The sequence below is a fragment of the Rhododendron vialii genome, chromosome 3a, assembly GCF_030253575.1.
Source record: "Rhododendron vialii isolate Sample 1 chromosome 3a, ASM3025357v1".
Taxonomy (NCBI): Eukaryota; Viridiplantae; Streptophyta; class Magnoliopsida; order Ericales; family Ericaceae; genus Rhododendron; species Rhododendron vialii.
The window spans coordinates 9,582,383-9,605,958 of NC_080559.1; the positions used below are offsets into that span (position 1 = coordinate 9,582,383).

At 37.4% G+C, this 23,576-nt stretch overlaps 2 protein-coding genes across 3 annotated transcripts; both read left to right on the forward strand.

Moving 5' to 3' along the window:
• The first annotated feature begins 1,707 nt into the window (after positions 1-1,707).
• LOC131321404 (transcription initiation factor TFIID subunit 12) lies at positions 1,708-11,001 on the forward strand. 2 transcript variants are annotated; one of them, XR_009198468.1, is made up of 10 exons: positions 1,708-2,348; positions 3,157-3,318; positions 5,617-6,129; positions 8,225-8,299; positions 8,856-8,934; positions 9,017-9,081; positions 9,206-9,241; positions 9,446-9,631; positions 10,180-10,246; positions 10,430-11,001. XR_009198468.1 is itself a non-coding variant. In XM_058352393.1 (9 exons), the coding sequence occupies exons 1-8, from the start codon at positions 1,854-1,856 to the stop codon at positions 9,587-9,589; spliced, it is 1,569 nt and encodes a 522-aa protein (XP_058208376.1). In that variant the 5' UTR covers positions 1,708-1,853; the 3' UTR covers positions 9,590-9,631; positions 10,430-11,001. The 2 variants fall into 2 exon arrangements, 1 of the variants encoding a protein (XP_058208376.1); XM_058352393.1 differs by lacking the exon at positions 10,180-10,246.
• A 5,226-nt stretch (positions 11,002-16,227) lies between these two features.
• On the forward strand, positions 16,228-23,193 carry LOC131321407 (uridine nucleosidase 1). Its single transcript, XM_058352397.1, has 9 exons — positions 16,228-16,691; positions 19,512-19,627; positions 19,742-19,801; positions 20,687-20,869; positions 20,968-21,072; positions 21,705-21,801; positions 21,906-22,013; positions 22,498-22,633; positions 22,725-23,193. Exons 1-9 carry the CDS (start codon positions 16,604-16,606, stop codon positions 22,831-22,833), a joined length of 1,002 nt encoding a protein of 333 aa, XP_058208380.1. The 5' UTR covers positions 16,228-16,603; the 3' UTR covers positions 22,834-23,193.
• The last annotated feature ends 383 nt before the right edge of the window (positions 23,194-23,576 follow it).

The window sequence follows — 23,576 nt, forward strand, 5'->3', positions numbered from 1 at the left end:
ACTTTTACTCACTAACTTTTTAAAATAGAATCTACTTTTAGAAGCAAAATGAAAAACTGTACCAACTTACTAACTTTACAAAATGGTCACTTATTAAGGAACAGCTCAAAATGGAATACTAGACTTTAAAATCTAAACAAATCTTATATTATCAAGGATAATCTATACAAAATCTAAGTATATCTAAGGTTATCTAGAATATTCTCATAAATCTAGAGACACTTAATTTGGTTCATTAAGACGCTAACTCTCTCCCAATCTCCCTTAAAGCTCTTTCTAGACCGCTCTCTCTACATCTTTCAAGATCTCTCTCTTACATTAAAGTAAATAATGATTCTATGGTAATACTAGATCTAGGCTTGAAGAACAAGGCATATCTCTCCTAGATTTTAGGATATCCAATCATATCTTATATTATCACTTGGGCTCAATATATATTGAATGACTTATATTCATTTTTTTATCTTTATCTAATGCAGGACTCAATTCTTCACACATATTTCTAACAGAACTCGAGTTGTGGGTTGAGTTTAAAAGAGATTGCTATTCCGATTGCACCAAATATGCCCTCAAGAGAAGAGAAAGATGAGGCTCTTCCCCAATCCTGAGAAAGGATGTGGGTTGAGTTTCAAAGAAATTGCTATTCCGGTTGCACCAAATATGCCCACAAGAGGAGAAAGATGAGACTCTTCCCCAATCCTGAGAAAGGACGGAAACCGGAGGTGTAAAGGTTTTTTAGAATTTAATCCTGAGAAAGGAAGTGAGTGGAAGGAAACCCAAGGGCAGCCCAAATAGCTGTTGCCACGGCAAGTTGCGCAACACATTGCGGGTGTCGCATTATCAGGAACACTCCAAACGCATTAAAAGTATATTCAAGGTTGGTTTGTCTCGTAGACCAACCAAGTTTTAACAACTTTTTGAAGCTTGTTGCAGTTTCAAATTAAGCTCAAAAAAATTATTACTTGGTTCGTTCAGATGTACTATAAATATTCAAGCTATTTGAAATCAGGTTACATTTGGTTTCATTAAAGCTCATTTGAGATGTACTCATTTTATAAACAAACTAGACTCGAAACATATTTTTAAAACGCTTTATACTTTCAAATCAAACTTGATCAACGGCTGGCTCGTTTTGCTTGTTGATCACCCAAAATTGAAAATGTGAACAGAAAACTCTAAGGATACCGTTAGAGGGAAATGAAGGTGGGAAAAGACGGCCACGGAAGCCCACGTTGGGCCCCACGCGGATGATTTGAGATGTTCAATAATTTAGAAAAAAAAATTGAGTGGATCCATGAAAAATCAGCTATCTTGAAATCTAAATGAAAAAATGAAAGATTGGATCGAACACCTATATATATAATGTGTCATAAATAGCAAGTATAGATAAGCCGATAAGCAATTTGAAATCTGAATAAAAAGAGGGAAATGGTTTTGCCACTCATTTTTTTGTTAACGCCACTCTCCTGAAAGTGTGTATTTTTGCACCGCCACTTTCCTGCAAGTGTATTTTTGTACCGTGTATTTTTGGTGCAAAAATACACTTGCAGGAGAGTGGCGTTAACAAAAAAGGAGTGGCAAAATCAATAGCCTAAAAAGATGAATGATTGGATCGAACATTTAAATATATCGGATTGAACTGATTTTTCACAACTTCGCTCGGTTGTCTAAAAGAAATATTTAATTACTCGAATCATTTGTGTGGAACTCGTAATGGCCCGGCTTCACCGTTGGTGCGGGATCGGTAATCCTTCGGTCGGTTTCCGGAGCAGCTTCTCGCAAAACTCATCGAAATTCCAACACAAATAGCGGCACACTCCCTCCCCCAGACGGTTTCACTCTCACAATCTCCAATGGAACAATCACAAAGACCACCCACTCCTCAGCCAACTGATCAACAACCTACGCCGCCACAGCCACCACCACCATCTCCATCACCGCCACAACCACCCTCCTCCTCCTCCTCCCTCCCTCCTCCAAACCCCTCCTCACCCTCCCTCCCATCTTCCGCAAACCCTAACCCTAGGCTGCCCTTCAACAGACCCTGGCCCCAACCCTCCCCCTTTCCCTCCCACCACTTCCCATCTCACCTTCACTCTTCTTCTTCGCCTTCACCCCCGCCCGTGCCCCCGTTCTCTTCCTCTCCTCCGCCATCGTCTTCGCCGTCGTTGTCGGCACAAAAGGGTGGAATGGCAATTGGAGTTCCTGCGCACCACCCGAGCCCTCCTCCGCCCCAACCCGCCTCGTTTTCTTCCCTGAACCCGCCGTCTTTCGGTCAGCAGTTTGGCGGGTTGGCTCGTGGTTCGGGCAGTATGCCGGAATCTGGCACGAGTCCGGGCACGTCACAGGTGGTGGTTTTTTGTTTGTTGGACTAGGGTTTTGTTTCTGAATAGGAATTTAGACGTTTGCATTCCACCGTGTTATTTGGAATTCGGTAGGCTGTGTGTTCACAATTGTTGTTTGCTATATGTGTGGTTAGGGTTCTATAGATAACAACGTTAGAATTACTTCTTCCAGGCAAAACATATATTTCCTCCATCCAAATTGATGGTCTTTTTTTCCCACTATTTTGGACCTCTCAAAGAAAATTTATATAATAGTTTTTATATGCAGTATGGATCTTGTTTGATAGATGTCAAATACTTTAACAAAGTTTGCAAAATGAGAACAGACATTATAAGTTGTGAAATATAGGCAATTTGTTTAAGTGACATGATTGCCCAAGAGGGACTACCAATTTGGGACAAAGGGAGTAGTATAAAACATAGCAGTAATTTTTTATTATTTGAGTAGGTGCTTTATCATAATCTTTTAACATTTCTTGTTAGAGCTTCACTCTCTACACTAACTAGTTTGGTGCATGCTATTTTTTCCTCCTACAATGTCGAGGAAACTAATTAGAGAAGCTTTGGGATATCTTTGGATTGCCAAATTTGAGAGCTTGCAATGTAGAATGTAGTTCTCTAGAGTGTTAGTAATTTCTAGTGACACGGGTATAGGGCTTCCTGGATGATGAGTTGAGATTTGTAAACTTAGGTTAGAACTTATTGACTAAGTATTCTTGTGTTATATGTTGGTTGCTATTATTGGTATTGTGAAACCTCTGTTTTCTAAATGTTGTTGTTTATGGTCCCATTGTTCTCTCAAATGTCTTAGGTAAGACAGCCTATACAAGGAATCCAGGGGATGGGCACGATGGGGTCATTTGGCTCGGGCCCTCAAACACGGCCCAGTGGAATTGCTGGACATCATCAACAAAGACCTGCCCAATCATCTGCTAGACCAACTACCCCAATTAACCAGTCCCCGAATTCACAAGTCAGTACTGAGTTACGATTAAAGTTCTTCGCTACTTTATTTCTTGCGCTCAGTTCTTATATTCTTATGTGATAATAAGTTAATAACTTATTTCTCTTATAGTATGATGGTAAGTTAACATAGGGCCATGGGTGGAGCCTTTAAGGGGGACGTGGTGGCACGGGCAGTCCTAACCTAGCTATTTTTTTATGGTGGATTAACTTAAGGAACATGTATTTTTTGGGGGGGTATATCTTGGAACTCGTGTACTTTGTTTGGCCTTAAATATTCTCTCTGACCCCCCAAAAATTGTCCACTTCGCAACTTGAGAACTTAAAAAAAAATGCATTTTGGCTCAAAAAATCCGACACGTTTTTTTTGTCAAGATACCAGATATCAACGAGTTCTTTCGACTAAAAGGATATTCTTTTTAAGTTAATATCAGTTTTCGGACAGGACATTGTTTTTGGGACGGAGGATGATCTTTTTGGTGCCACCTCCAAATTCAAATTCTGGCTCCGCCGCTAAATAAGGCAAATGTGGTTGGATAATTCTTGACCCAGGAGTTTTTGAACTTTTGCTGGATTGCTCTGCCAACTCAGAATTTGTTCTCCAGATCTTAACTGTAACTTTAGTTGTGGTGAAAATTAACAGAATGGTTATCACTTTTGAAAATTCTTCTATGTCTATGGACATTAGGACGAGTTATTATAATCAACTACACCAGCTACCTCAATAGTTTTGTGTTAAAAGAGTTTAAGGTTTATCCTGCACTAGCTGTATTTATAGTTCAGTCACTTCAGTGATAAATCAAGTATCTCTACCCAAACCAGATTTCTCATATGTAATTGATCTTTTTTGAGTGATTTCTTGTCTATATTTGTCCTATATATGTCAAATATGTTTTCAGCCTTTTTTTGGCTTTTGTCCGAGCCTGTCCTTCTGCATCAGGATTACTGAGTACATGTTCATAAATTGGTTTAATAGTGGAATCGCGAAAGTGTGTCCATGGTGGCACTCTGCAAATCTTTACATATTCTACCGAATAAGGTACTAAATTTTGGCAGTATGGAATTAAAATTGTAACTAGCGATAACTTGGGAGTTATATGATTGCCGGAGGTAAATTCAGTTTTGTTGGGTATGATACAGCCGGTATAAATTGTGGTTATTCAGAAGAGAAGAACTTTTGAATTCTGATACCTTGGTCCTTCTGGTTCAGTTTATTGTCTTCAATCTGGGATTCATGCTTCCCTCACTTGGTGGACTGTTCATTGTCTCGATTCTGCCACCGATTCATGGTAGCTTCAGAGTGTATCATGAACATAGATACTATGCCAAGTTGCCAACTTAGCTTGCCATCTGCTATAGGCTATACGAACCTATTGGAATTGCTCCTCGTACCCTTCCAACTTGGAACTCGGAAGTCTTGAGGGACCTCCCGATACTACCTCTTATCTCTCCTACTATAGGGATTTTGGCGTTCAGTTTCTACTCAATTCCTTTCCCCCCCCTTCTTGTTAATGAAACACGTATATTTCAGTAAGTGGCTTTTCTCTTTTACTAATCCCCTTTCCTTTTAAAAAAAAGTGGTCATCCTTTGTTCTTATATTCTATAGCCTACTTCTTAAGTTTCTGGTGCACTCTTCCAACATATATTTTACATGGCTAACGTTTATAGTGTGCCAAAGTTGTAGCTGACTGATGGTTATTTCTAACATTATATTTTTGTCTGAAACTGTAAGATGATGTCCCTGTAGTCTACAAAATTTTCTTGTTTCTTTTAAAAATTCTACCAACTGTTCTACACATTATTGTGAGGCAGTATGAAGTCTGGCCCAGTTTCCTTCATAATTGAGGCTCCTACGTCCTAATGTCTTGGATTTGAGCTTCCCTTTCCATTTTTCATTTTTTTTCTTTTTTCTTTTTTCTGTTTTGATAAGTAATAAAATTTTATTGAGAAGGCATCAAGGGGATGCCACCCATGTACAAGTGATGAATAAAAAGGAAGAGGCCAAATTATAAAACTCCAAATATAGTTAACATATAATAGAATTGATCCAATGTGGGGTTGCTTTCCTTTTCTTTGAAGTGGTCATCCTGCATTCTTATATGTATTAAGTTGCATGCTTCTCAAATTTGTGGTGATTTTAAACTTAGTTAATGGTGTGACATAGTCGTAGATGACTGATTATTGTTTGTGAAGTTAGATTTTTCTCTAGAAGACTAAAACTATCTGATGATCTCCCTTTCCTAAACTATTCAAGTTGTATTCTACTGACTGTTTTATGCAAATTATGTTTATCGCTCACTTCAACAGAATTTCCAAGGACATGGCATAAGAGTTCCATCAGTTGGATCTCCAGGCCTGTCATCACCCAGTACATCACAAAGTCTACAGCTTCACAATCAGCCGTGGTTGCCATCTGGGTCCCAAGGAAAGCCTCCTTTGCCGTCCCCACCAGTCAGATCAATAACCAATATGCTATCTTTACAACAAAGAGGTCATACCCCTCAGCAACACAATCGTTCTGCTTCAACAGCTTCACAGCAACCACAACCATCATCTTCCCAACAACCACCTTCGCCCTCACATCCGCCCCAAGAGCATTACGGACAACAATTTCCCACTTCAAGGGACCCACAATCTTTATCCCATCAGCAACAGATTCCCAGGGGTGGTGGATTGGGAAACCAGAAAGGTTCCTCACACACGGCAGTACAACCCAACCCTGTCCAGCCAGTGGCTCCTAATAGAACTGTGAGTGCTGAGAGTGGTGAATCTTGTAATAGGATTCTTACCAAAAGGAGCATACAAGAGCTGGTAACCCAGGTGAGCGTAACGGTCATCTTTATAAATTTAAATGTTTTCTAACTTCGGTAGATATTAGTCTTAGTCTTGGATCCTACGCGAAGTGATCATTTAGATCATCTTTTTGTATCATCTAAGGAATATATGCATGCTCATGTATTTCAGAGGATAGTGAACTTATAATGTTATTTAGGAGTTGGGTGAACCATGGAAATTTTCAACATCTTTCTCTTTTGTTTTTTATATTCAAGTCTTCATGCATTGTTGAGCCACTCTTGCAGGTTGGATTTTTTTTTTTTGATCCGCATCTTGCGGATCGGTGGATTAGTGGATATTGTCTTTCCTCTTTGTTCTGCTATAACTGTTACTATGTTAGGGCTGTGTGTAAAATCTGTGGTGGAAACTTATATTGTGAAAAAAAAAATAATGAGATGTTATGTTGGTACTCTTCTAGTTATTTCTGTTCCTGTCTAGCCTGCATCTTTACTTTGGTCCCTTGTGATAACACTTATTTGCCTAAAACAAAGCTATTAATCGAGTTTGCTAGCAATTGCTAATAATTACTTAATTTGCTTTTTCAGTTCATTTGTCTAAAACAAGTGAGATTAGTTTAAGCTCCAATTTGTAGCATTTTCACTTATTTTAAGTTGACAAAGTTATGGATGGACAAAAAGCTTCATGATTTCAGAGTACCTACACAGAATCATCAAAGACAATTTAGACAGTCATTTGATAATAAGCTATTCTAGAACTTTTTTTTGATAACTAATTAAATATATTAGAAACAAGGCATTAAGGGAATGCCGCCCATTTACAAAAGAAGGCCACACACAAGAAGGCCCTATACACTACCAAGAGAATGGAAAAGATCAAACCAATCTATGAATTGGGCAAGATTAGGATTACATTCCCCCTTGTCCCAACTAAACAAGCCATTAACCAAAAACATTTTATTCTAAACAAAGGCTTCTCCACCCCTTCAAAACATCTCATGTTCCTTTCCCGCCATATTATGCACATCAAACGAAGAGGAATCATGGTCCGCTTGTTTGACGAAACAGTTTGAAGTTCTATTCAAGCTTATAAAAAGCTACACCAAACATGTTTACAACTTATATTAAGTCTTTTAAGCAAATAATAAAAAAATCAACCGTATAATTGATAACAAAGTAACAAACAGGGCCTTTATCGTTTAACTCAGGTATGTTCAGCTGAGATGTGTTTATGTTACCAGCACATTCCCCCCAAGCATTTCTGGTTCTCTGAGCACCCACCTTATCCACCCCGCTTTTAATTTCTTGTCCAAAAAACCACCCTGCTTTAGTTATTTAGGTATCACATGATTTTCAATCTTCCTCTTTACAATTCATCAAGCCTTGACAAAAAAACATATACCGGTGACCAGTCCTTCTTGGTATTTCTTTTGCTGTTCAATCTTCGATGTTTCATTACTGTTTTAATGTTTCCAAACATAATCTCAGTAGGTACGAAAGACAATTGTTATTTTGGAAGACTTGAGTCCATGGTCAGCGTGGTTCAAAATTCCTTTCTTATGCTTTCCTAAAAAAATTCTATCAAATCAATTAACTATCAGAAATAATGACTGTATGAGCAAGTACTCCTTTGGAGTAACTCTTTTCTTTCGAAATTTATGGTTTAGAGATCATAGAATTAAATATCAATTGGGAGATGTATAATTTTTGAGGTTGTCTTTTTGCATTTCTTGTTAGGAAAGCCTTGTTCTAGGGCGACTGTCTAGTAGTTCTTATTTCTGGAGAGGAGTTATAATAAGTTGTATGGTGTTACATTTTTCAGTCGTATGGCTGGCATATTTCACAATCTTTCTTTCTTGGAACTGATTCAGCATGATAACATGTTCTTTATCGGGCTTAATTCAATGTATGTGCTTTGATTTGTCAGGGGAAAAGAACAAAGAAAGTAAGTTACATATTATATGGATGTTACAGCGCAATTCATACCTTCTTATGAAGGCCTTTTCTTGATCATATCTTGAATTCTTAGACAATAATGACCTGTTTTGTTTATTTTGTAAAATTTTCATAAATTGCTGAGTTCTATTTATTGTTTTTTGTTGACTTCTTTGCTGCTTGGATAGATTGATCCATCAGAAAGATTGGATCCTGAAGTAGAAGATATTCTTGCGGATATTGCTGATGACTTCGTCGAGTCTGTAAGTTGATGCATTTCCTTATAGGATTGTGTCTTCCTGTATATAATGTTGCATTTTTTGGGTATGGACTTCGTTTGATTCTTAAAACTGATTTTGGATATGAATGTTCCTCAATGGTACTTTAAAACAGCTTCTAGCACGGAGATAGGACTGTTTTTATGGCATTGGAGTTTAACCAACTTCAGCCCATTTATAGGATATATGCTTGACAAGATGCTTAAGAGATCTTTGGTTAAATTTTGTTTAATAGGGAGTCAAGGGAGACTAATCGTTCCCTTGACCAATATTTGGATATGATAGAGCTTTCTGATTTGGATGGAAGCCCCTGCATGATGGCTTTTCTTTGTATACAGGTTTCTTTAGTATTAACAAATATACACCTATCAAAAGGGAGGAATGGAATTTAGGGCCTAATTTGGTTTTAAAAAAAGGAATTGCATAGCAAACTAAGCAACTGCATTATCATTTCTGGTGTCTATAACTCCTCACAAATGATTTGAAGCATTACTTTGTGGTTTTGAATTGGAATAATTTCTAATTTTTAAAATTTGAGCAGATTACAACCTTTGGTTGCTCATTGGCTAAGCATCGGAAATCAAATACCTTGGAGGCGAAGGACATACTTCTACATCTTGGTTAGTCATGCAGGAATAATTCTTTGGTTTGTGTTGTTTCATTGAATTACTTTTGGTGCTTAGTTAAACTGCCTTGTGTCAGAGAGAAACTGGAATACAACTCTACCTGGGTTTAGTGGAGATGAGATCAAGATTTACCGAAAACCAGTAAGAACTTGACTGTCTGTTTTGATATCATATGTAGTTGTGTTTATGCAGGCCGGTTTGATTCTTCCATCTATTTTCAAATTAATTGCTCATTTCATGATTCTTTTTGTATGGTGTTTCTCAGTTTTCAAGTGATATTCACAAAGAACGACTTGCGGCGGTACGTTTTGAATTTGCAGTATATCTTTGTTTCTGTTAATTCAAAAAGCACGCATACCTAAATCATTGACATATTGTTCAGAGTTCTATAATGATTGCTTAGTTCACCTGGGTTGAGAAGGTGGTACATTAGTTACACAAGGCGATGATTTTACGAATTCCTGTCAACTTGTTTATCAGTATGGTCCTTTTTACATTTGAGCAGGTAAAAAGGTCAATTGCCTCTGTGGACGCAGCAAATACAAGGAGCTCCGCAGGACAAGCTGCTGGAAACACCAAGAGTCATATACCAAAGGCACAACTAAATGTTATTGGTTCCCCAAATCCAAAGATACGTGAAGCTGCATGAGTTTATAAAATGCTGATGATTAAAGCTTATTCCGTGAAGAAGGTACACTATCGAAACCTCTTGAACACTCCATCCCCTTGGCAATATGTGGGAAATCTGGAGGATTGTGAGCCATGTCCATGTTACTTGGAAGGTGGAATGGGAATGTAGTAGAGGTAGGCAAGTATGGATAACAGTATCTCAAGATTTTTGTTTGATATATGGGCATTTCATCTCCCAAGAAAAATGCGGAGGAAATAATCAGAAAAACCTTGAGGATAACTCTGGAATGCCAAATGCACAGCTAATAATGTTGCATGTGCAATGCATGTTCCTTAACATAAACTGCTTTGGTATAACTGTAACACGATAACACAGTCCATATCGCTTCAGAGGGAGTTATTGGGAAACCTAGACAGGGGAAAAGATGTCCACATTGTGACCATTCGCATGTAGCATGTTTGGCTCTCAACTGTTATACTATGGGTTTTACTTCTGTAAGTTGCTATAAGGTGGGAACAAATCATGTAGGTCAGTGTGGTCTACGATTTGACTGCATTAGGAAAGAACTCATCAACTGGGGTGTAATCCTGTTAATCCGAATTTCTCAGAATGAAATAGAGCGAGTCTAAGTGATGGGTTAAAAGTCGGAGCCCCAGTTCTCATTCGCTTTTTCAGGTGATGTTCATGGCAGGACCACACAACTTATCTCAAATGATGGTTACAGGAAATCGGGTTCCTCATGAATGTTGGTGTGCGTACATAAGACCTTTGTATGTAGATCACAGTATAAAGTGGTACGTGTGAATTGTGATACATACATCATCTCGCAGCTTATTATGGTTCTATTAAATTTTGCAGGTCAACTTTTGAAAGAAAAGATGCAACTGCACGGTGGAAATGGTATCTTGATCCTTTTACTTTTGCAGTGCGTGTGTGACTGCATTTGTGCAGTAACGACCTAATGAAACAAGTGTTCGGTGCCCGAGGTAAAGATTAATGCTAAAAGGTCTGTTACTGATAAGTGGGAGAGAGACAGCATTCTTTTTTCAAGCTGTGTCGAGATCTGTTGATCATCGAGGTATGGTTGGTTGTGCCATCGTCAAGACAAACAACATATTTGGACAGTCAACATACCACCAAAAATCCGAACGCTTATTTCAGTCATACAAATGCGGATTTTAGTCAAATTTTCAGCAGAGGTTTAGACAAGTTTTAGGTTTTGGAATTGGCTCAACGTATTGTCTCACTTAAGCTCACTATTTATCGACATTTCATACAGCTTTTCTTTCATGTACAAAACGTGGTCCTTGATTAACATTCTTGCATTTTTTAGTGGGCTTATAAGCTTTTACAGGCCTGTATAAGTAGAATGCATGTTTATTGCTTTCATTCCCCGATGAGGCATTTTATAAGCTTGACCTCTTGCGAAACCTTTTTTCATGAGTCTCTCCAGTTTTTGGTCTGCAGTATTTGAATTGATACGTCTCCTATTAGATTGCCTAAGTACTACTATGTATTCATGGTTTGGATTTGGACAAGATGTTTGGTGATCTCAATTCTATTCAAAACACTAATCCGAGTCCGATTTACATATGTTCGTTCCAAAAAATTGAAAATAGCATCAGAATTCTTGACGCAAGCCTCTAATGTTTCCAAATTGTTTTTATTGGCTGTTGTCTTTCTCTGATCGGAGTATCCTATTCAAATGTGTTCCGACCAATCGCCCAAGACCATATCCCTGAAACTGAACTGTGACAAGTACCCAGAACAAAAAGTTTATGGTTTACATGTATCCTAAGATAGGGTATGGGTTGCACTCAAATTGGACAATTTGATTTTTTGATTGGGAAATTGGATATTCTTTATACGCTTTGAATTGTTTGCATTTTTTAAGTACTTATTTTAAGTATTCATGATACACTAAATGAAAACTTAATATCCTACGAAAGAAATACGGAGTAACGATTTTCCTGCTAGGACAATTGTTTATTGAGAAAGAGTTAAACTGGATAAAAATTTTAGTAAAAGGAAAAAAAAGCTACTAGATGGAGAAAGAGAATTATTGAGTATTCCTGGAGCATTATTTTAGAACTAGAGGAGTAGTACAGACCAGAAAATCCAACACATAAAATGTCCACGAAAACAAATGGACGGTCCATGCAAAAATATTACTCCCTCTGTCCTTTTTTAAGTGTTCCGCTTCGAAACTTCAACTTATTAAAAAAATATACTCATTACTCATTTCACATCAACTTGTACCTTCACTTTTCCTATTTACCCTCTATGAAGATATCATCATTACATTTTTTTTCATTAACTTTTCAAAATGGAATATATTTTTAGGGACAAAATAGAAAATGTATCAACTTTTATCCACTAACTTTATAAAATGGACACTTATTAAGAGACAACCCAAAATGAAATACTAAACTATAAAATGGGGACGGAGGGAGTAGTAAAAGAAAAAAAAGCTACTAGATGGAGAAAGAGAATTATTGAGCATTCTTGGAACATTATTTTAGAACTCGAGGAGCAGTACAGTTCAAGAAATTCAGCACACAAAACTGTCTACGAAAACAAATGAATGGAAACTTGATTTTTCATTTGTTTTCGTGGATAGTTTTATGTGCTAGATTCTCTGGATTCCAACACTTTGTTTTAAAACTCTTCTAACCATATAATATTGGTATGGTACCAATCGCACCTAAAAAAGCGCGAGGGAGAGGGCCCTACGTCATTATTTCAGAATCACCGATGATCTTTCCTAAACAATAAATACTCCTAGTATGTATCTAAAACAGTAAGTCTACTGGTACTACAGATTTGTTATGGGGCTCACTACGGGCTTCACACAAATGATTCGAGCCGTTCATTAAATGTAAAATAGTTTTTCAAGGGCCATCGCCGAAAATCAGTTCAATCCGATACTTATAGATGCTCAATCCAATCATCTAACTTTCTATTTAGATTCCCGGATAATTAAAACATTATATGATTGGATCGAACATCTATAAGTATCGGATTGAACTGATTTTTCGCGGGGGCCCTTGAAAAACTGTTTTACATTTAATGAACGGCTCGGATCATTTGTATGGAATCCGTAGTGGGTCCCACAATAAATTTGTATAGAAAATCTGTACTAATTTTGTACAGATTTTCTGTACCAGTAAACTTATTGTATCTAAAATGATAGAAAATTTTCAAAATACCTCCAAATTTTGATATTAATGTTTGATAGATATTTAAACTTTGTTAAACTTCAGTTAGACACCTCGACTTTTGAGGCGTAATTCAATTAGACTTCAATCGTTTGAATCTGTTAAATTACTAACGAATTATGGTGAGTTGGACTTACACAGTGTTAGTAAAACGTTAGAGGGGTTCTTTTGAGAGAAAGCAGTTGCCAAATCACCCTTCCCTCCATTGCCAAATCACAGGACTAGGGTTCTTCTCATAAACCCTTTACCATCCCATCAATTCCCCTTCCCTCTTCTCGTCATCTTCATCATCTTTTTCTCCCTCACAAACCCTACATCCACCTCAACCCCTACGCCCAATACATCAGCATCCTTGCATCGATCCCATTCGCTTCGAGGTTCAGAGACGATTCAATCCCCCATTTTAAAGACCCCAATTTTACCGGTAACGAATCCATTCTGGGCCCCTCCATTATTAGTCTCTTTTTGGACCCAATACACCAAGAAGTCCAAAACTGTTGGCTTTTGGCGATTGATGAGATTTTGACATTTTGGAGTCCAATGTTTGTCAGCTTTCCTTTGGGTAACTTGACCCATCGCTGGGAATTATTGCTAACGATCAATTGTTGGGCGACCCGCGAAGTCACGAGGTGTAGGTTAAGGCTTCATTTAGATATGTTTTGGTCCAAGGTTGAAGGAAAGGTGTGTATAGTTTTGGTTTAGGTATGAATTACCTTGATGTCTATTAATGTTGGTTTTAAGCTTAAATATCTGAACTCATCAACTCTTGACTTTTGTTTGATTACTGGGACATTCGAATGTATGGATGTTGTTGATAGTTCAAGCCTTTTTTAATACGATCTTGATATTGGGTTTATCATCAGAGGTTGATTAGAGAAAATAAGAATGGAGGGTTTAGGTTTTAAGACTTGAGTTGGAATATACAAAGGATTGTGGGTTTGTAAATTGTAATCCTCTTGGTGGAGGTATGAGGGAGGATTGTGGAACAGGTTATGGAGATGTGCAGGAGGATTTGCGATTGGTGTCGTGATGCTTTGTTTTTTTTCATAAAAGTGCAGAGAGAGAGAGAGAGAGAGAGAGTGAGTCCAAGTTAGGAAATTAACAGACTTAGACAGTAGGAGTTTGATTGAAAAACGCCTCAAAAGTTTGGGTGTCTAGTTGAAGTTTAACAAATTTTGGGTATTTATCAGAAATTGAGGTCAAATTTTGGAGGTATTTTGAAATTTTCCCTAATAATGAGTCAGTGACATATAATAATGAGTCAGTGACATAAAAGGTCATGGATCCACTAATGTTACTAGTTCTTGTGTTAAAGAGACGTGATCCAAATTAGATGACGTGACGTGTTCACTTTAGACGCACACAGCAGTTTTCATTTCAGAAAACGACACATCTACCTACTCCCCCTCATCCGTCCCTCATCGGACGCGGGGGCTCTGCTGTGCCTGAGGCACAGCAACCCCTACCCACACCCAAAAAGGCCCAAAAACGGTACCGTTTTTTAAGGAATTTTTTTTTAAGTTTTCTATTTGCGGTCTTATGGAGTAAAAATGTGATTATAAGAGTCTTAGAGATAAAATTTAATTATGTCTCTTTAGAATAAATTGATCAGAATAATAAGATCTTCACACTGGTTTAAACGGATTGAAAATTGGAACAGATAATTTTTTAACTATATTTTTTAATGTATAAACAATCTAAAAAAATTAAGTACTCAAATTTTTAATCCGTTTGAATATGTGCGAAGATCTTATTATTCTGAACATATTATTCTAAAAAGACATAATTAACTTTTGTTTTTAAGGCTTTAATAATCATGTTTCTGCTCCACATGATCCTAAATAAAAAGCAAATACTTAATTATGAGAGTCCTAGAAACAAAAGTTAATTATGATCCTTTAGAATAATATGTTCAGAACAATAAGATATTCGCACTTATTCAAACAGATTAACTTAATTTTTTAGAATGTTTGTATATTAAAAATATTAAAAATTTATCTATTCCAATTTTCAATCCGTTTGAACCAATGTAAAGATCTTATTATTCTGATCAAATTATTCTAAACAGACATAATTAAATTTTATCTCTAAAACTCTTATAATCACGTTTCTACTCCATAGGATTGTAATTAAATTTTATCTCTAAAACTCTTATAATCACGTTTCTACTCCATAGGATTGCAAATAGAAAACTTAAAATTTTTTTCCTTAGAAAACGTTACCGTTTTTGGGCCTTTTTGGGTGTGGGTAGGGGGTGCTGTGCCTCAGGCACAGCAGAGCCCCCGCGTCCTCCGTCATCAGAGTGATTATCCAGTGCTCTTATGATGCTCCAAGACCTTTTCTGCTAGTAGTACATTTTTTTCATAATTATGTGTCCGAATCAATTTACGCACATATTGCTTAATTTTAATAGATCATAAACTCATTATCCACTAACAAGAGCATTCTCTTCTATATATGCATTGGTGTAAGGGTCACACCCTTTGTGGTGAAACTCGGAATCAACAATGGAATCGACGTGTTAAACGTGTTAAAGATACTCCTTCCGTTCATTTTTAAGTGTCCTGCTTCGTAACTCCAACTTATTCAAAAGACATCATCATTATACCTTTCACATCAACTTTTTCCTCAATTTTTCCTACTTACCCATCATCATTATACTTTTACTCACTAACTTTTCAAAATGGCCGAAATCTACTTTTAGGGGCAAAATAGAAAATTCACCAACTTTTACCCACTAACTTTACAAAATGGACACTTATTAAGGGACAGCCCAAAATGAAATACTGGACTATAAAATAGGGACGGAAGGAGTAATTCTTTTGAGTCAGCAAATTTTCCTAACCTCATAATTATATATATGCTCGTTCTGCTAAGGTTCTTATTTTTTAATTACTTATTTCTCGCTTTAAGAGACAAACTCACAATACATCACATTTAATTCAAAGAATAATTAATTATTTTAGTTAATACAACTGGAACGCACCCTAGTCGTTTATCTTGTGAAGACTAGATTTTTTTTTTGATCCGCCTTGTGAAGACTAGATTGTGCACAAGAGCACAGTACAAGTGAGAGGATAGAGGCCTCATTTCAGAAATTCAAATAAATACTTATTTTTTTAAGAAAACAATTTCAAGTTATAAAATTACGTGTTTATTCAAATAATTTTTCTAGCAATATAAATCTTATTTGATAGATTTTATTGAGATCTTTTAAACCGTACAAAAAAATCAAAAAAATATTTTTCATTTATATTATTTTTGAGTTTAAAAATGTAAAATAAATTAATTATAGATCACTTGGACTACAATCAACGTGTCCGTTCGTCATTGGTCCCATGCCACCAAACTACAGCCCTATTCGTCTTATCTAAACACTACCTACCAAGCACCAAGGCCCTAGTTAAAAAAAAAAAAAAGCTTATCCCCAAGAGACTTTTGGGAGAGTATCCCCCAAGGCCTAGGAGATTTTTATTTTAAAATATTTATTTAAAATCTAGATTATTGATTGTTGAAACGGATAGATAAAAACGTACCAATTCCGTTTTCAACTTTCTCACGGAGATCCGTGAAGAGGTTTCTCTCTTTTGTCAATCATCTACTACTATATAGTTCTATACACGAGAGAGAGAGAGAGAGAGAGAGGTGGCCAGTGGGCAACAAGAAGGAGCTGCTGAACCTTTTGCATCAGCGGTCCCTACGAAGCCGACTCTCGAATACACGCAACGTATTGCATAGACGAATGTTTATGCGCGTTGCATTAGTAATTTGATTGAAATTTTACGCTAGCTGTCACCGAGATCTGTAACATATTATGGCGTCCGTAAGTGCGAATTCGAACGGAAATGTCGCTGCTCCTAAAGGGCGCGAGAAGGTCATTATCGACACGGATCCTGGTATTGGTATGTGGCATTTTGTTCTTCTGTTTTTAATCCTTTCAGTTTCCTAATCCGTTGCCTTGCGTTATCTTTTCTCAACTTGCCTCGATTTTTTGATATAGGTCGCTGTTTTATGGGTAAAATTGTTACTTTGTAGGAGTAGTAATTTTATTGTGATATAGTATTAGGTATGTGTCTAGTCTTCCCCACCCCTAGTTTTTGGGATTACACTCTTGTGGTTGTAATGTCATCACGTCTTGAATTAAACTTTCTTGGGAATAGGAGGAGGCGCAAGTTTTCATCTTTGTTATTAAATAGTGTGCTCCAGTTTGCATAAGTTTTGGGTTTTGTTAGTTACAATCTGTACTTTGGAGTCTCAATTTTCGAGAAAGAAGCGAAACAGAACTTTAATTTTGAGATCACAGGTTCGGAGTTGTGTACTATAGTTGTGTGCGTAGACTTTTTGAAACGAGAAAGGGTAGCGAAGAAAAAGAAACCACCACCCCAATCCAGTGCCCAAGTGAGTGACTCTTCAATGCTGTTGGAATACTGCCGGGTGGCTTTGGAGGCCCTTACTCATCACATTGGTGTGGGAGGGCAAGGCCCACACCACCGTGTGACAAGGAAGGCTGTGAAACACCACATGGCGGTGCTCCTGGAGCACTGTACAATTTTTCTTCCCTCGCTTAGTTCCACAGGGCTTGGGGGGGGGGGGACTTTTCTCACACATGGTATACTTTTCTGGGAACATGAACGTGTATCTGTACAATAGTGGGAGCTATTTGAGAGGCCGGGTCCTCTGTGCCCAAAAAAATGTACCCGTGTTCTAGTGCATTATCAGTTGTAGGATCATTGAGGTCCTATGGTTTAAAATTTGCGGGAACAGATGTACACCATTTATTTGGGTTAGAGGACCTAACTTTAGATTACCTTGTTGGAAGTTAGTGAACCAAGCGGACCCATTTACTTCCTTCCACGGAATGTGCTGTAAGACTAGATTATTGTTGGCAATCCACCAAACCTTTGAATATTCTTGGAGAAAAGTAACTTGCATCCCTTTGGTTCATTTGACCATTACTGATACAGGTTGGAATTGTCAATGTAAAAATTAGTACACTTTTGACCACAACATGAGTAAGCAGCCCGCTAGACTTGTTGGTTGATCTGGGGTGAGTCGTAAAGGAGTGAACACGGCTGCTGATCCTTGCTCGGAGGGGTTATACTTAATTGTTCATGGCTTGGGCAATGGCTAATTCCTTTCTTTATTCCGCAGACAATGTATCTAAAAGAGAAAGCATAATTGCTAGAGATACCGTAAAAGCAATTTGGGTGGGCCACTTCACCTTGCATGATGCTTGTGGGGGTGCATATGGGGTGTATTTGGGTGGTGGCTGTAGCATTATTGAAAAGAAAAACCTGGCATTCATTTTTGTAGTGGCTATCCCAATACTTTGCTAAATGATGGCCAAAAATTGAGCTGAATATGTAATTGAGTCATGTTCCATTTCTCAAGTGTTACAAATAATACAACGAGAACTATGGCCAACGCCACCCCTACACATGTTACTTATAGGCATGCCATTAAGAAGGAAGGGGTGTATTTAGCAGCATTGAAAAAGTTTCCTATTATTGTTGCTCTTTGGTTGAAAGTACGTTTTGTAGGTGATTAAGATGTTGATTAAACATTTGGAGAGACTTTTGCTACAAGTATTTTGAGACTACCCTTTTCCCTTGTCCTTGGTTGTTTCTTGAGCAAAATCAAGGGATAAGTTCTTTTTATAGATATCATTAGCTATACTTTCCAAAGCAATCATATAGACAAACATATGGACCCTCCTAAACTAAACAAATTCATTTTATTATTTCGCAACATCCTCTCTCAGTTTTGGCCTTTCCTTCCCCTTGGTTTTTTGCAAGATCAACAATAATGTCACTTTATATTATAACTACATCTTCCGTTCTTTGTGGTATTTGGTCCTACCATCTGAGTTTATTCTCTCCCAACTTATCACCTAATGATGGTACTCAACGTTTCATGAATGGTTTTGTTTCCATCTTTCTTGGTCTTACCCTGTGTCCATCTAAGTATCCCCATCTCAGCTAGACTCAGTATAATTATTTGGTTTTGCTTAGATGCCCAACAGTTTGTCCCATAAAGTATCTCCTTTGTCTCATTGGCGTTCCAGAATGTTTTCGTATGAATTTTGTTTTGCATCCATTGATCGTAGATTATCCCAGTAGCACCATTACGCCTATGTCGACCTACTTTTATTGTGGATTATAGTACCTCCAACCTCTCCACCGCTGTTAATGACTGAGCTTAGATAGGGAAGTTGTTCCTTAGTCAGGATTATATTACCTCCGACCTCTCCATCTTTATTCATTACTTAACATAGATAGGGAAATTGTTAACCCTTTGGTTTTCTATCTTCACTTCTTCGCTCCTTTCTCTTTCGAATAACAGTAAGCTAATTGTCTCATATAGAAGATAATTGTTGTAAACGTTTGGCATAATTATTGTAAAAAGTTCTGGCTCTTGCCTCATGATAGCATACAATTTTAGGTTATGAAGAGGTGTTGTTTTTCCTGTCCTTGGAAAGAATGACAGCAGTGCAGAGATACCCATTGACCAAATTGTGATTATCGCAAATATGACTTGACAACGGATACTTGGCTGTAGTTACTTTTGTGTTCGAACTAGATGTATAATCCTCTTCAAATGTTTTTCTTTTGCGTGGTAAATATCCTCTTCAAATGTTACAGCTTCGCCTTCATTTATATGGGCCAATAAAGTTCTCAAGTGTCACGTGTGAGGTGCAAGTGGTTTTTTTTGTTGATTTGCAGATGATAGCATGGCAATCTTTATGGCATTCCAAAGTCCACAGCTAGAGGTCTTGGGCTTAACCACAATATTTGGTAATGTTAGTACCGAAGGTGGCACTCTCAATGCCTTGCTTCTGGTATGTAGTTACTGATTCTATTAACATACATAAATAGTTGGAATAATTTTTGGTCTTTCCTATTTTTGGACATGTTCATGATCAGTTACCCATTTTGATTGTTCAAAAGGATAGTGTGAGATTGCAGGATGTCCAGGTCTTCCTGTAGCAGAGGGTAGCCCTGAGCCTCTGAAGGTAACTGCTTTTACAAATAAGTTTAAGTTTAATCAGCAAGTTGATCCTTCTTGACACATGGACTTTGTCAAGTTAAACTCTACTTCCTTGTCTTCACAAGGTATATCATTGTAAACACCCTTTTGCATTGTGACAGTGCGGAGAAATGAAAGGCTACCCAGTAATATATGTTTGATTGTCCAATTGAGAGTTAGATTTCATAAAGTGGCCAATCTAACTAGGTTATTGAAAGCACCCGAAGCAGGTTTGAAGCTTTGTCAAGAGTAGCTAAATTTTTGTTCTGCATAGAAAATACTGAAACAGAACACACCTCATTAACTTCCTTTTTGCTTAGATCTGAATGTGCTTAGCTCCTTCTACCATCTGAACTTTGGCATGTCCATGCAGTGGCCTATTCCTATATCATAGCTGTTCATGATTGCCTGAGAAGGGCAGGGAAAAGATTAGTGATCGATAATTCAAATAGTACACATGGCCTATTTTTTTGGATACCATAGGATTTGTACACTACCCATTAAGGTGCATGACAGTGTTGGTTTATTACTGTAGTTTGGAGGCAAACGTGGTTTCACACAATTGAATGCATTTGTTATGGGGAGGTTCTTTTGCTGCTGTGTATTGCATTTGTAATCCCTCAAATATTCCATAATTTTGCTTTCCTGATGCTCCTTTCTTTTTTTCTTTATTCTAGTAAGAACATGTCATGACGGTAGGTTTGATTTGGTAGTTATGAAACAAATTCATGGGCACTCATTCATGTGTCGTTTATTTTGCTACTTTGATCCAAACGAGTTGCTACCTGCAAAACTTACTATTGCTCATATATCTCAATCCAAAAATGTTGTGTTGCGCTTCACTATTGTACCTTTTGATGTCTTGGAACAGGGTGGAAAACCACAAATTTGTGACTTTATTCATGGTTCAGATGGACTAGGGAATGTTTTTCTGCCTACTCCAAAATCGAAGAAAATAGAGAAGACGGCATCGGAATTTTTGGTGGATATGGTTTCTGAAAACCCTGGTGAAGTATCTATTCTTGCACTTGGACCGTTGACAAACTTAGCTTTGGTGAGTTTTAATCTCTTCTCTCTTCCATTCATAGTTGTGACTTTGCTTTTTGAATCATCTCCTGTTAGCACTCAATAATGATGTGTTTATTTGATCAGGCCATCAAAAGAGACTCAACCTTTGCAAGCAAAGTTAAAAGAGTTGTCGTTCTTGGTGGATCTTTCTTTGCATTGGGTAATATCAATCCTGCTGCAGAGGCAAATGTGAGTGCTTCTGCATTCCTCTATTCTCTGTAATCTGATGCAGAACATGCAACACTTGTATCATACAGTTCTCTCTCAGATGTACTGAATCTTTTCAGACTTGGAGGCAAGCTTTCACTACAAGCTTTCATAACTCAAAAAGGAGGGGAAGAAATCTTTTTCGCATGTTTGCTTATCTTACGGAAAGCATGTAACTTGTAGATTTAGAGTGAGTGTCGTATCGTCTCTTTCTTGGAGAAATCATCAATTAGTCATAAAACTTGACCATAGGTTTTGGAAAAGTAAACATATTTGACTAAAAACTGAAAAGGGTGTTACTGAAGACGAAAAAGGCAAAACATAGTTGTGGTATTTGAACTTTCTGCAAATTGGATCCATGTTTTTTTCTTTTCCAGTTTATTTCATTGAGATCTTATGGGTAAATATAATTTTTAACCAAAACTAAAAAGATTTCATTGAAAATGAAAATAAGCCAATTATGAATAGGATATGCTATGAGTACGATAATCCAAACTTCTCGACAGGATAGTTTCACCTCCATATCCATCGCATCTATTTAGGACTCTAGTCGTAAGCTGCAATTAAAGGTGTCCAGTGCATTGCAAATATTATTGCTTCTCTCTAAATTGCAGATCTATGGTGACCCAGAAGCAGCAGATATCGTGTTTACGTCGGGGGCCGATATTGTTGTTGTTGGCATAAACATAACAACACAGATCAAAATGGGAGGTCATCATCGTTCATCCTCAATTTTCCTTTATGCAGCTTAATCTATTGTGTCATGTTTTATGGAGTTTATTTCCCTCCTTATTAAAGCCATCTTATGGTTCTAGATGCTGACCTAGAGGAGTTGAGGCAATCAAAGGGAAGACACGCTCAAGTTCTATCCAAAATGTGCAAGTTCTACAGAGATTGGCATGTCAAGTCTGATGGAGTCTATGGTAACCTCATAAATGATCATACTCTTCTGTACTCCGGCTGGACCAAACATTTGGGGCCTGTGGGGTCCACTATGGATTCCATTTTGCAAATTGAACTGTTCATTTATATTTCTGTCTGAGTTGATCATCCTTGCAAGGACCCAGGTTGATCAGATATCGTAGGCATCTGATCTATTCTCATTTGACTTGAAAGAATGAATGGTGGCATTTGCCTTACCATCCATGACCAATTTTATTAAATCAAATGGCTAACGATGTGCGATTAAATGATTTTTTCCATGACTGGTCTTTATTGCAGAGCTAACTAATTGAAAGGCTCAGATCATCCATATGAGACTTGTGGTGGGGCCTATGGACACACCTGTTCAGACCCTTTCTAAAATTAGTTCTCTTCATGTGTTGAACAGTCCTAAAAGGGTACTTTTTGGTTCAATGTCCATTGGTAGACTTGATTGTAACGACTGTGTGATGATGAAATTTTTAGGGATTTTCCCTCATGACGCGGTCAGTTTTGTGGCACTAGTTCGGCCTGATCTCTTCACATACAAGAGAGGGGTTGTGCGAGTTGAGACACAGGGGATATGTTTAGGGCACACGCTCATGGACCAAGGACTCAAAATGTAGGTTTGATATAAAATGACTCGCAGTGAATATAAGTCTTTTTTTTTTTTTAATTGTCTCTAATGCATCTTAATAACATCTGATACACAGATGGAATTCAAGCAATCCATGGACGGGCTATTTCCCTGTTTCGGTTGCATGGACAGTGAACGTGGAGGAAGTTCTTAATTATATCAAGAAAGTGCTGATGAAACCTTGACTTATTTGGAAGTTCTGCTCTATATCCTACTCAAAGTTTGATGAAGATGTCAACATTTGAAAATGAAAGTTTGGTTTTCTTTGGTTTCTATAAGAAACCCCTTGTCTCATTTGGGGGTTAAAGGGCTTATTCGATGTTCTGCCAATTGCCAAAATATCCTGTACTCTATGGAATATGTAAATGCAATCACTTAAATAACACATCTGTTTAGATGTTGCTATTTCATAATCTTGACCAGCTTCTCCTTTTAGTCATTTTTTCTCTCCCAAAATACAGTTTGCTCTTGCTATTGGGGATCTGGAGTTGATTGCTCTTTTGACATGAACTTAGTCTTCTATTTGAATGTTCTGTATTAGATTAGCGTTTCTATGTTCGCTTATTGGAATTGAGATCTTCTTGTATGACAATCTTTAATGTGATACAAAGCAGAATCTACCCGTTCGTCAAAAAGCAGAATCTACCCTAGTGTCATGTGATACAAAGTAGAATTTACCCTAGTGTCATTTGATGTTCTGAGTTGTTTATTTAGTAGGTTTGAGAATCTATTTTCAATAAAAAAAAATTAGGTTTTGATCTGACAATGTTATGCATCATATCGTCAAATGAGACCATGGTGAGTCCTGTTTTACATCTCTTAATCACCCAAGAGATTGCATGAGAGGGAATCATTTCCTCCCATGCAATGATCTGGCCATTATGGTGAGTCCTGTTCATTTTGTAGGTCTTTGTATATGTAAATTTCT

Bases quoted from the DNA above. Each gene is read 5' to 3' on its own strand.
- LOC131321407 (XM_058352397.1), top strand. From the start codon at position 16,604: ATGGCGTCCGTAAGTGCGAATTCGAACGGAAATGTCGCTGCTCCTAAA. The intron at 22,014-22,497 runs GTAACCTCATAA...TGAAATTTTTAG, and splicing joins CAAGTCTGATGGAGTCTATG to GGATTTTCCCTCATGACGCG. The intron at 22,634-22,724 runs GTAGGTTTGATA...TCTGATACACAG, and splicing joins ATGGACCAAGGACTCAAAAT to ATGGAATTCAAGCAATCCAT.
- LOC131321404 (XM_058352393.1), top strand. From the start codon at position 1,854: ATGGAACAATCACAAAGACCACCCACTCCTCAGCCAACTGATCAACAA. The intron at 6,130-8,224 runs GTGAGCGTAACG...CTGCTTGGATAG, and splicing joins TACAAGAGCTGGTAACCCAG to ATTGATCCATCAGAAAGATT. The intron at 8,300-8,855 runs GTAAGTTGATGC...AAATTTGAGCAG, and splicing joins CTGATGACTTCGTCGAGTCT to ATTACAACCTTTGGTTGCTC.